The sequence below is a fragment of the Sceloporus occidentalis genome, unplaced genomic scaffold (assembly GCF_023333645.1).
Source record: "Sceloporus occidentalis isolate IW3139 unplaced genomic scaffold, rSceOcc1.0.p SCAF_7, whole genome shotgun sequence".
In the NCBI taxonomy this organism is placed as follows: Eukaryota; Metazoa; Chordata; class Lepidosauria; order Squamata; family Phrynosomatidae; genus Sceloporus; species Sceloporus occidentalis.
In genome coordinates this window covers 36,003,272-36,016,573 of record NW_028316987.1, presented here as the reverse complement: position 1 = coordinate 36,016,573, position 13,302 = coordinate 36,003,272, and the positions used below count along the sequence as shown (strand labels likewise).

The 13,302-nt window shown below is 40.7% G+C and overlaps 1 protein-coding gene across 2 annotated transcripts in view; it reads right to left on the bottom strand.

Moving 5' to 3' along the window:
* Positions 1–13,302, bottom strand: part of ELMO1 (engulfment and cell motility 1) — a 357,340-nt gene that overhangs the window by 250,651 nt on the left and 93,387 nt on the right. For both annotated transcript variants that reach the window (XM_089532586.1, XM_089532587.1), the window contains exons 3-4: positions 5,921–5,961; positions 2,556–2,628 (exon numbers count right to left, since the gene is read on the bottom strand). In XM_089532586.1, coding sequence (XP_089388712.1) covers positions 2,556–2,628; positions 5,921–5,961 — 114 coding nt within the window. The remainder of the gene's footprint in view (positions 1–2,555; positions 2,629–5,920; positions 5,962–13,302) is intronic.

Genomic DNA, 13,302 nt, shown 5'->3' with positions numbered 1-13,302 from the left:
CAATGAAGGAAATACAGTGGGCCCTTCACATTCAGTGGAGTTAGGGGTGCAAAAACCCTGTGAAAGTGTTGTTGTTTTTTAACCTGAGAGAACACCTCTCTAGGAATCTCTAGATCCTCCAGCACAAGTCTGTGGTCAACATCTGCCAGATGTTGACCAAAGAATTGCACTAAAGTACTTATAAAGGCCTAGAAAGTGTTTTCTCTAGGAACCTCTAGGTGCTACAGTGAGAGTTCTGGTGGAAGGTGACCAAAGAGTCATGCTGGAGACTCCTAGAGATAACATATCAATCAAATCCGCAAAAGACAAAGCCACAAATGTAGAGGACTGAATGCCATTTAAAAATTAAAACACAGCAAAACACAGACAGGATTACCTTGGTGAAAGAAGGCTAAATACTGTGAAAAATATTTTGTCGAGTGTGCTATCCTCACACTAAGAGTTACATCTTAAGTTGCATTGTTAACAATTTATATCTAAATTAGCAATCTAGCACCGGAAGTGTAAAGAGCTAAATATTAACATTTGTTTTCATTTGCTAGACTTTGCATAAGCCATACCTTGACATACAGCTGATGAATACTCAACAGACTGCATGCTTTTTAGTTCTTGAGAATTTTCACTAACCATGACTTACTTCTAAGACTGAAGTCTAGCACAGCCTGCACTCCAGCTGTTGCACTTGGCTCCTTTCTGCTTTTGGACAGTAAACAAACCTCGGGCCCAGTCCCACTCCCTGAGCAATACCATATTCCAAATTGGACAAAAGCATCCCCAACCTTACTGCACTTATTATTTTATGAAAGTTTGGGAGAATCTTTTTGGATCAAAATACTTGACAAAAATTAATCAAATAAAAACATGAGGGGAAAAATAAGGTGACTTTATTTTTTGCCATTATAACTGTTTACACTTTAATTATACCAAGGATCCTAAAAACGACTCTCAAAGTGGCTCATATTCAGAAAGAAAGAGCGATTTTAAAACATAATGTCTTGGATCCTGAAAAGTGTCAGCAAAAGGGTACCACTGGAAGGTGACTGTCCTTCCCATCCCAACCCCATCATGAAGTTTCTTAAATGAAATGAGCTGTGACATGGTTGGCTGGCTGGAAATTGGGTCAAAATACTTTCCATATGTAAAAACAGTAAGAAAAAAGATACAAACCTCAAGGTAAAAATGATATCAGTGAGTTCAGGGCAGGCTTTTCCAACTTGGTGCCCTCCAGGTAGCTTGGCCTACAAAACCCACCATCCTCAATCACTCATTCGATATCTGCTGAAATGCCATGAGATCCAAGCCATCGTATTTTTCCACCTTAGGAAGGCTTGTTTAGTGTTTCTTAAGTTATTTTAACTGGAGGACCAGCAGATTTGATGCCATATTTGTGCCCACTGGATACAACTGTTTCCTTCTTCTTGGAAACTCATTACAGACCAGCAACCAATACTTCACAGACCACCACCACTGAGTACCACTATTTTAGAGACGGCTGCACTAATCAGATAATCAATGTTGTTGTTTTGTAAGTATTTTGTAGTGCATCAGCTGCAAGGATATGAGGAGCTACCATAATTTAATGCAGTAACAGTGTGCACGAAAGCAAGGGTTCTTGTCATGGAGACTCCTATTTACACAAAACATTTCTATTAAGCTGCCACTTTGAAGGGAAAAGCAGAAGTGGTGACAACAATCCTTTATTTACCTAACAACCAGACATTTGTATGCCTCATTTATGTTTCCTGTCTGCTGCTTCCTGACACCATTGGAGTTATGAACAAACGCCAGCTAAAAGATACTCTCTAAACCTCCATGAACAGAGCTAGCAAGGAAGATTGACAGCAAAAGGACACTAGGGTTCTCTCTCATCCTCTGCTCCCTCCATCCCACCCCAATCCTCTTCCATCACACTTACACTCACTCAAATGGAGATGGGGCTTTCTTCTGTAGCCCATTTCACCTGAAATGATTGGACAGGGAAATTTAACTAAATACATATGTTAGGAATATGGCTTTGACACTAGACAATAAGGTGGAGAAATCTTGTCATGTTACAACTGAGTGTATGCGTGTGTTTTAAAGAAAAAGTCTTTACACTTCATATATTAAAATTTATTTTGAAACAAGAGCTCTAATCACAAGATCCTTCTAAAGCCCTTACTGGCATTATCAGTGGTACTGCAAAACCTGGCACAAAAAAAAAAAAAACCTTTCCACAATTTAGTTCTGATACATATTACTTCATTAACAAGCAGTTGTTGCCAGAATGTAGACAATGCTTATGCAATTATAGTCTTGGCATGAAAGCCCTTCAGTACACCAATGATATATTTCTACCCACAAAACTGGACTATTAGATTGTCCCCAGACGCAGTTCAGAGCACAAAAAATAAAGCACAGTGATTCCATTATAACTCACATGCATCTAAGTACCAAAACAGTGAAAAAATGCAATTTCCCCAAACATTAGATCTGAAAGCGGATTGTCAGCACAAACAGCAATCTTTTAAAGCAGATCACAAACACACAAGGATTGTGATAAAATATCTTCCTACCTTTTCAGTGATATAAAAACTGGAGCTATCAGCATGCTGCAGGGCATAATGTTCATGGTTTATAAGAGACCACCTTAAAATATAAAAACAAGTTTGTTAGTCAGGATATATATAAGCTAGAAATCCAAGAATCATATTCTGCTGCTATGGTCCAAGGACTAATTCAATAAATATTATTCTATTATGTTCTTTTTTTAAAAGTTGTTTTAGACTTTGCCTTTCTTTTTGCTTTTTAGCGCAGCTTGACCGAAACCATTGGAGTAATGTAGAGAAAAATAATAGGCATATATTTAAAAGCAGCATTGGCCACATTTGTGTATAACAAACATTTTGGCTTAATCAACCACAATGTGAATTAAATGTATGCGAACACATACAAGATCAAGTGATTCCATTTTGCTCTGAACCTTATATGAGAAGTTAAACCAAGAAGGTAACTTTGTATGATATGTGCTTAAGTGCAGCTAAACAAGCCAGGATTCATAAGCCAATAAGAAACAACTTTAAAACTGGCTTTTGAATCCTGACTTCTTTTAGGTTCACACACATGTTCATGGGTTTGGGTTCAGATGTCACAGAAAGCTATCCCATTCCTGATTTATCTAGTTGCCCTTGTGAAAGGAGGAGCAAACTGGCTGCAAGCAACAGTATGTACCTCATTCACGTAATGTTTTATTAAGCCAGAATTTTGGCTTATCGTTTTTTCTCCCCACTTGAAAAAAAATCTGTCAAACTCCCATTACTCATCCAATTTTAAATTCTCCCAATCCCAAGTTTGCTTTTAAATTCAAGTACTGTATACATTCTCATGCAGAATGTTCTGCTTCTTCAAGGGAACTTCCTTAGGTCTGCAGAAAACAATATGTGCCCCCCCACCCCCCAGGGAATTTTTTGATGTTCCCAGAATCACTCGCCCAAACCAGGATACCAAAATTCAGCCAACAGCAGGATCAGGGACAGCTGATCCTTGGACAGTTCTAAAGTTATTTAACCCTGCCATAGGGCTCAATGCAATAGTCTGTATGTACAGGAGAAGGCAACTAGATGCCACTAGGGAAAGGCCCCATTTCCACTGGCCTATAATGCGGATCAGGACGCGAATCATGGGTGCATCGTTTCCATTACAGCGTGCTTTCGACCCGCATTGCTCCGATTTAGTTTCCATTGAGATTCGAATCTGAATCGAATTATCCTGAAAATTCGATTTTTAGGTCAGTAAACCGGTTTAAAAAAATAGTGGTTTTGAGCTAATTTTCCTGTGCCTCCGGAGTCTGATTCGGGGCAAATGAATGGGAACGAAAGGATGTCTGATTCGGGAACCTGGAGATGGGAGGAGCAGCACTCAAGGGGCTGGCCTGGGGGATGTCACCCTCTTTGTTCTCTTTCTGCATCACCAGTACCATTTTCTTCCTTTCGCATAGCCTTTCCCCCAGTGGATTGGGAAGCAGGGTAAGGCGATCGCGCTACATTGAGCTCCAAAGGCAGTAAACACATTACTCCTCCTGCAACCTCCCCTCTGCTCCACATTCATAGACCAATGTGTGAGGAGAGCCACTGAAACCATTTTAAACTTTTATTTTTTTATTTTTTATTTTTTGCCTCTGCCTGAGCACCTGAGCAGCAGATGGGCTTTGCAGTACATGCCCTTGATGTGATTTGCCAAGCCTGGGCTTTGGATGCAGAGTCTCTCCCCACTGAAGCCCACTGCCTTTCCCCCTTGATCTGATTTGCCAAGCCTGGGCTTTGGATGCAAAGTCTCTCCCCACTGAAGCCCACTGCCTTCTCCTCCTTTATCTGATTTGGCAAACACGTGTGTGTGTGCGCGCGCACTCACACACACACACACACACACACAATCTATCTATCTATCTTTATACACACACATGTTTATATACGAATATTCACACACAAACATATAGGTATATACACACATACATATTTGTGTGTGTGTGCACGCACATATATATATACACATATGAATGTATATGTGTGTATATATGTGTGTGTGTGTGTGTGTATATATATATATATATATATATATATATATATATATAGTAAATTATAAAGTAACAATTTTTTTAATTTATGAAAAAACTCATCTGTAGTTCAAAACCCACTGTAGAAATAATACAGTTTGAGACCCCTTAACCTGCCCTGGCTCAGTATTAAGGAATTATGGGAACTGTTGTGTTTGTGAGACATTTATCCTCCTCTGCCAGAGAGTGCTGGTGCCATAATAAACTACCATTCCTAGGATTCCCTAGCACTGAGTTATGGCAGGAGACACAGAAGAGCCTGGGATGGGGAGACAGAACAGAAGAGTCTTGGATGCAGCTGATTTTCATTGGCTGCCCCCCAATAAATAAATAAATAAATAAATAAATAAATAAATAACAAGATTTGTGATGTCTGAAGCCTACACGCTTGATTGACAGCTTGCAGACACAAATGGGAACGGGGAGCAAATTACTCCACTTTAAAATACAGTGTTTTAAAATAAATGGGAACGAAAACAGGGTCTAAATAAATCGGGGTAATTTGCTCCCTTTTGTAATGGAAACGATGGAAAAAATTTGAATTAGACTCGGGAAATAATCTGAATCAGATTCACACCAATATAATCCATTTTATCTGCCAAGTGGGAATGGGGCCAAAGTGTTAGCAAGTCTACCATCTCCCTGTGCAATGGAATATGAAGCATTCCCTCACAAATAAGGGGACATGAACATAACTCCACACACACAAACACCAGTACGTGTACAAAGCACAACTACTGGGTAGATCTTTGCTCAAACAAAATCTCAGTCATAAAAGAGACTGAAGTGACATGGACCAGTCACTGTTTCCCAGCTCAAACCTAACCTATGTCACAAGGTTTTCATGAAGATGAAATGGGGAGAGGTCATGTACACCATCTCAGGCATTTTGGAGAAAGAGTGCCATAAAATGAAATAGATAAAATAGTCTGTACCTCTCCTCCAGAGGTGGGCAACTTGTGCCCCTTCAGATGCTTTTGGGCTGGAAATTTTATCAGCCCTAGCAAGCATGGACACTGGACAGTAGTAAGGCATGATGCGGGTTTCAGTTCAGCACCACCTGAAAGGCCATTCCTCACCCCTGCACTGCTCTGTTCAATCTTCAAAAGTAACAAAAGAAAATTAAGCCCATGCTCAACAATATTTTCAGTCTTCCCAGCCCACTGAAATTAGCTTGCACAGAGATAAGCAGTTTATCTATCTGAAGATTTAAGCTGGTATGTAAAAATCAACACCTAAGAAACCATGTCTGCTCAGTAGAGCTGGATTCTATTTCGGAATTATTTATTTTGAGCACTGAAAGAAAGCACAATAGTAAGCAGAACTTACCCATCACAAACTTCCTTTATGATTGCTGTCAATGGCTTTTTCTGAGGACAAAAAGAAAGGAAATTATTCATTGTGTTTGAACATGACAGCATAACAGTCCACTGCGGAACTGTAATAACAAAACAGAACTTCTGCTTATTTCAGTTAACTATATAAACAGCTTGAAAATGTCTACTTCTAAATATGTAAACAAATAATGAAGTGTTTGCATTATATTACAAAATCAGGTTGAAATATATACTGAATATATAGTTTCAAACATTGATCTGTATTATAAGACCATAGTAAGCAATACGATCATGAATACAGAGTGCTTTGAAATCACATAGGGCTGGATTGGACATCATGATAAACCATGGCTTAACATAACAGGAATGAGGTTACAGCAAAAGGTAGACTCAGGTGTGTTACAGAGTGCCCAAGAAGGGCGCTCTGCCGCTGCCGCCGGTTGCTACATCTGGGAACCGCAGTGGCCAAACCGCGCAGTTCCCGGGCGCAACAAGAAAGAAGTGCTGAAATGGTGCTTCTTTCTGGGCCTTGGAAGTGGCACCGTGAGACGCTAGTTGCTCACTTGCGGCATCACTTCCACCATGCGACGTCCGGACGTTATGTGTCCGCAACGTCAAAATGGCAGCCCCCATGTGGACGGGTGCCGCCATTTTGTACAGACTTGGTCTATATTAGGGTTGAGGGGCGTCCGGAAGGGACGCCCCTTCTCAACCCTAACACACCCCATCCTAACCCTAGTACGCCCCTTCGGCGCATCTGTAACGCACCTCAGGCACCCCATCCATTTCCTCTTCCACTGTAGCCAAAGAAGATTAGAGTTTGTCCCAGGTGCTTTCACTTAACAACTACTTTTATCTTCACCAAGACTAAAGAAACTTTTGCACTTAAGCAATACATAGGCAACAGAACTAGCCTGTTTATGATTTGAACACAAATGCTATGAACTGCAATAAATTAAAACTACCTTTCATAACCCATAGTTTGTATGGTTTCAAACAAACATAGATACTTTGAGGGCTTGTCATTCAACATCTTAATACACAGATCAACATGCAAATCACTTCCTCTCCACCAACAATTTACATACCCCACTCTCTTCCATGCCAGCATTCTCTGAAGAAGCCAGCCACAGACTGCTGGTGAAAAGTCAGGAGTGAACTCTTCTAGAACATGGCCTCATAGCCTAAAAACCCCACCAAAAACACTTTCTGCTGTTTTTGTACAAGCAGACGTTTAATGCTTCGACACTGTAGATGCCCTCTGCAATTTCTTGTACGACAGAGTGGGCATGTTCAAGCTCCAAATTGTATTACACTTGTCCCTTTCTGCATCCCATCTCATTCCGATCCTACCTCTGCAACTATGGAAATATATAATGATGAATCTCAGGCTTAGCTACTGTCTAATGCATCAATGCATCTGTGGAAGTGGATTGTAATCCATGAAAAGTAAGAGTAAAATAAACAGATTAGTCTTAAAGTGCCACAAGATGTTCTTTAAAATAAGAACAATAACCCCTCCTACTTTTATACAGAAGGGCCAGCATCTGAGTCTCTCAGAAATAGGTAATTCTCGGACCTCAATTGCTAGTCCAGAGGATAGGATGAAATAGGATATGTGACAGTAAGACAAGCTGACACTCCATTAAGTTCTAACCCACTTTCTTTTATCCTTCTCTTCTACATGAGTCTCTTGAATGATGTGTTGATACCAGGAATGCAAAATTTCACACATACACAACAGGCGGGCATTTTACACTACATAATTATAGCACTATGACATGTACTGCAATGATCCCATCATATGAAATCCAGGGATTTGTCATTTGGGGGTTGAGGGCATTTAGACATCTCAGCTAGAGAGTGCTGCTGCCTCACAAAACTACAAACCCCAGGATTCCAGAGTTGGAGGGGAATCAGGTTTAACTCACATAGCTTGGTCCTCAGCCAATAGAGCTATTGAATAAGGCTGTTAAATATGAGCAAATGGGGAAAACTAATAACACTTTAAAAAACAAGATTGGAGGGTGAAAAACACCCAATGTTTGATGACAATCATGATGTTAATGCTGCAACTAATTAGATACAGGTCATTAAAGGGCCTTCTATTGTTCTTCATGCCAACCTGCACATCCAAGATAAACAAAAGTTAACCTTTAGATCCCAGTGCAAACACTGTTCAGCACTGTAAACAACTTGGTCTTTTAAGCTTCCTTGCCTACTTTCCAGTAATGGTTATGCGTCATGACTAAGGAGCGTTTTGAATAAAGTGTTTAGCTAAACTAGCTCTGTTTTATACAGTGCTGATCAATATGGATACAAACACACATCTACATTTCTCAAATAAAGTATTTTCCACTCTCTCAATCAATTATCCACTAAGAAACTATAGGAATACCAGTATAAAACTCCCCCCTCCTTTGCTGTGAATCTGCAATGCAGCAAGTCTGCATGGTACCATATGGTCTATCTAAAGTTAGTTTTGTTTTGTTCACAGTCCCAAAAATAGAAAGAACACTGTCTGGTCTGGAGATGTCACAACATTCTGAGCACAGCTGTAAACAAAACACATGCACCCCTTACACATTTTGTTGATGTTGTATGCGTTCAAAGTCACTTCTGACTCACTGAGACCCAATCACAGGGTTTTTCTTGGCAGAATGTGTTCAGAGGTGATTTGCTACACACATCTAAAAACAAAATTAAGAACTATTTGTCTTTACAAAAATTACAAAGTTTGATTGCAGCAGCCACCAGGAGAGTGGTCTGTTTTGGTCTATTAAGCTTTAATGAAGGCTCTGTATTTACTTGTGGCCACTTCAGTATGGACAAAGAATGTTCCATCTTCTTGTGGTCAAGTGCACCTATTTACAGGAGGTTAAGATGGTAAAGAGGTCTTCACCACGGTTAACATACCATATGAATATATATTACATATCACTAGTAGCATTTATGCCACAGTTTCAGCTGTTGTCGTTATGTGCCTTCAAGTGGTTTCCAGCTTACGGTGACCGTAAGGTGAACCTATCACAAGGTTGAAGTGACAGGTACTCCATCTCTGGTTTTGAAAAACGTTTTTATTTTGATTTGATGTGAACCAGTGCAGGGGGATGTGTGATTGACTTAATGCTGAATAAAGCGACTAAGTCATGCCAATTGTGTTACACAGCTCGACATTCCATGAGCTGAATCACTTTGTGTGGCATCTTACTTTGGAGATTACCGCACTAGGGTAAAAGCGTTCCCCAATGCGTTCTCACGGGTGTGAGCCTGGAACGTGATGAGGACCAGAACGCTAGTTTACCGCACAGCGGAACGCCGCCGTCGCCACCGGGCATTCCAAATGTGTTCCAGGGAGGCCATTTCTGGGAACGGTTTTGAAACCGTTCCCAGAAATGGCCTCCCTGGAACACATTGGGAACACATTTGGAACGCCCAGCGGCGACGGCAGCGTTCCGCTGTGTGGTAAACTAGTGTTCGGGCCCTCATCACGTTCCAGGCTCGCGCCTGTGAGAACGCATTGGGGAACGCTTTTACCCTAGTGCGGTAATCTCCTTTTCCAGACCACTACCTCTATGTCTGTGTCTCTGTGTTATCTGCTTTAAGTTGTTTCTGACTTATGGTGAACCTAAAGTGAACGTACCATGAGGTTTTCTTGGCAAGATTGTTCAGAGGATATTTGCCATTGCCTTCCTCTGAGGCTGAGAGCAGGTGACTTGCCCAAGGTCACCCAGTGGATATCACAGCCAACCTGGTCTCCAGAGTTTTAGTCCAACCTTCAAACCACTACGCCATGTTAGCTTTAGACCACTAACTGCTGGCTGAAAAAAAATCCACTGTCAGGACTACAGAAACTCTCTCTTTCCCAAAGGAACAAATTACCACAGAAAGAGGCACAGTTTCCATTCCATCTTCTGTGTTGACCAACAGATGAGGCAGCCTGGAAAGGGATAAGAAAAGCAGCAAATGTATCCTGCCAAAGAACAAATGTGTGGACAGCATGCCAAGGAAATGCTCCTGATGAAGGAGGCCTGGGTCTTGGTTTCTGTTTCTCCTGTTCTATGCAACATTCTACAATCAAGTCCACACTTCTCTGTTAACCCCCTTTTTAAGACTTGTTTTTAAACACAAGGACACTGTCAAAACAAAAGGCAATCCTTCAAGCTAGAAACCCAGCCACATTCATTCCTTACTCAGAGCAATAGAAATAACTAGGTACAGCTCTTCAAGGACACAGAACCTAATCTTATCTTTCAGAAACTACTTAGCCTATTGCAGATCTTTGATCCCTTAAGGGTCCTCACAAGTTAACGAAAACATGGAATTAAGACAGCACAGAGATTATCCTCTGCTAATCCTAATCATCCTATTTTTTTTTATTTGCCCAATTTATCTCCAGAGAAAGAATATCAAAAAATGTAAGCAAGCTCTTAGGACATTCCAGGAAAGCCTCCATCAGAGGCACTTCTGACACTCCTGGCTATCATGTCAGTCAGCCAGCGAATCCACTCTGGGTTTTACTCTGAACTTTGACAGAGCTGTTCAAGGCATTGAATTCTATCGCCCATATAGGCTCAGCACCTTGGATAGATCATTTAAAGTTTGGACTAAAGCTTAAGAGTAGATTCACTTCCCCAATGATGTGGAAGCCTTCACCTGTCACCAGCTGGTTCCATGAGGCAAACTCCATCAGTTACACAATTTGTGGCTGCCAGAAGAGAACTCACCAATCAAGAACAATTAAAAGTGTAACATAAAGTATTAGTACAACATGCCATACATGCAATTTCTTCCCCCTCCCCAACAAACACACACACCGTGTCAAAGAGAAAGTCACTGTTATAAAGCAGCATGGCTGTTCTCTTCTTTTGCTTGCAACTGTTCATTCAGAATCTTTTCTAATCACTGGTCCTTTGTTTGCCTGATGTGGAAATTGCTTAAAAGAAGAAAAATTAGAAATCGAGTAGTCTCTATTGTGCCTTGACTAATAAAAAATGCAAAACAACCAAGCTCCCCTTTGCCAGTGGAAATATCCCTTGCTGTTTTCTTTGCTTCTCCAAACACAATGGCCACAATGCTGTTCTTGACTTCAACTTGAGTAAGTGGCTGGTTACACAAGCGGTTGGGTTTTTTACCAGTTTGTGGAAGGAGATCTCTGAGATCTCCTTGTGGAAGCATGCCTCTGATTTCACCACAGTCTATATCACACCCAGAAAAATGTACACACATAGCTCTATTCTTCTCCCACCTATCTGGATGCATCTGTTCCTTCACAATCCCATAGAATTATGGTAGTATACTACATAATGATGGTAGTACACTACATGGTAGTACACTACATAATGATGTAGTGGTTTGAGTGTTGGATTACAACTCTGGAAAGCAGAGCCTGCTTGGCCATGGAAACCTACTGGGTGGCCTTGGGCAAGTCACACTCTCAGAGGAAGGCAAAAGCAAAATGTCTATGAACAATTCTTGTCAAGAAAAACCCTGTAATATGTTCACCTTAGAGTCATCTTAAGTTGTATACAATTTGAATGCACACAACAAGCATTATATTGCACCAGCACCACAACAGGTTTTCAGCAAAGGCCACCCCCGGTCCCCAAAATATTTCAAAATCTAACTATTAGTCTTCTCAGAGAAGCATTAATGCTTGTTTGCTTATTATGTTAATCCCATAACCAGGTCAACAAGCTGATTTTCGGCAAGAGAGAAACATTTGTGAAAAATGAAAAACAAACTATGGCAATACTTCTTAAAATGCAACTTTTGCTGTATTCTGTATGGAAATGGAGTGGGGCTGAATGACAAGCAGAAGGATCTCACACAGAGACATTAGTAAGAAATAACATGGCATTTATAAGCACAGCCATCACCATGCAAACAATCTAGCAGCATTTGGGGAGGAGGGGAGTGTTATTCTGCAAATTGCATTAACCACACTATAACCTGTAAGGAAAGGCATCAATTCTCACTAATAGAACCTAGATATAATGATACCAGTGGCAATAACACATTTTTATGTGTTGTATAAACTTCATCTGCCCCCTAAATGTTGAGAAAACGGGAAACAAAAAGAAGAACGCAAACCACACAACTGGCATCTGGAATGGACAGCATGAATGTAAAAATTAAAAATTTGCAGAGACACTATATGAAACCTTTCCTAGGTTTCTATGCCCAACACCGCAAATATATTCTAATATATTCTGATTTTAAGCCTGGATAAATTAAACAATTATGCACAAGTATATTCTCAACGTACACAAACAACGAAATGCTTTTCTACAACATTTTCTGCACAAAGTGAAGCACTTTCCTCCTTCACTTTGGCAATGGAATGGCAGCTTCGATTCCCCTGACTGGCATTCTGCTTGTGTGACGCTCCATAAAACAAACAGAATGTTAAGTGCTGCAGCAGAGCGATGTACATTGATGTAGCAAGTCACTGCAATGAGGATGTTAGTCTTTTAGAAGAAGTCAGTTAATGGGTACAAAATGCCAGTTTTGTGTGTGAGAGTGCCTGTTTATGTGCCTTCAAGTCACCTATCAACTTACTGTGACCTCATTAATTTAATAGGGTTTTCTTAGCAAAGAAATACTCAGAGGTGGTTTTGCAAGTTCCTTTTTCTGAAATATAGCTTACAGCACTTGATATTTGTTGGCCATCTCCCATCAAAGTACTAACCAGGGCTGGCCCTGTTTAGCTTCCAAGATCATGTAAGTGAATGTGTGTACCTTTAATGTTCAATTATAACATTTGGAAAAGCATACACACACACACACACACACACACACACCAAACAGCTTTTTGTTATCTAATCCCCATTGTAGAAATAATGCAGTTTGACACCGCTTAAACTGTCATGGCTCAATGCTGTGGAATTCTGGGATTTGTAGTTTTGTGAGAAGTGGGTGAACTTGAATAAGTCACTCTTCCAACTTCAGAGGAAGACAAAGACAAACCCTCTCTGAACAAACTTTGCCAAGAAAATCCTGTGAAAGCTTTGTCTTAGAGTTGCCATAAACTGGAAACAACTTGAATTCACCCAACAACAAGAACAAATGGAACTATATTTCTGCGTTGGTGGGATTGGGTGCTCCAATGAGGCAAGAACCTATGCTGAAGACAGTAGTGCTGCTAGTAGGGTCTTCCATGTCAAACAGGCTTTTGCTGAGCTTCCAGACTAAGGGGCAAAACAGATGATCAAAAAGAGCCGGTTTCAGATAGCAGATTGCCCCCAGCCCACCAGGAAGCTGCATGGTCGACCACACATGTGGCAGATCCACAGAATTTCAATGGTACAATGTTTACACAAGCTGCACCAAAGAAACGCTGAAGAAATGCCACTACTGTGGCAAAGGCACCCT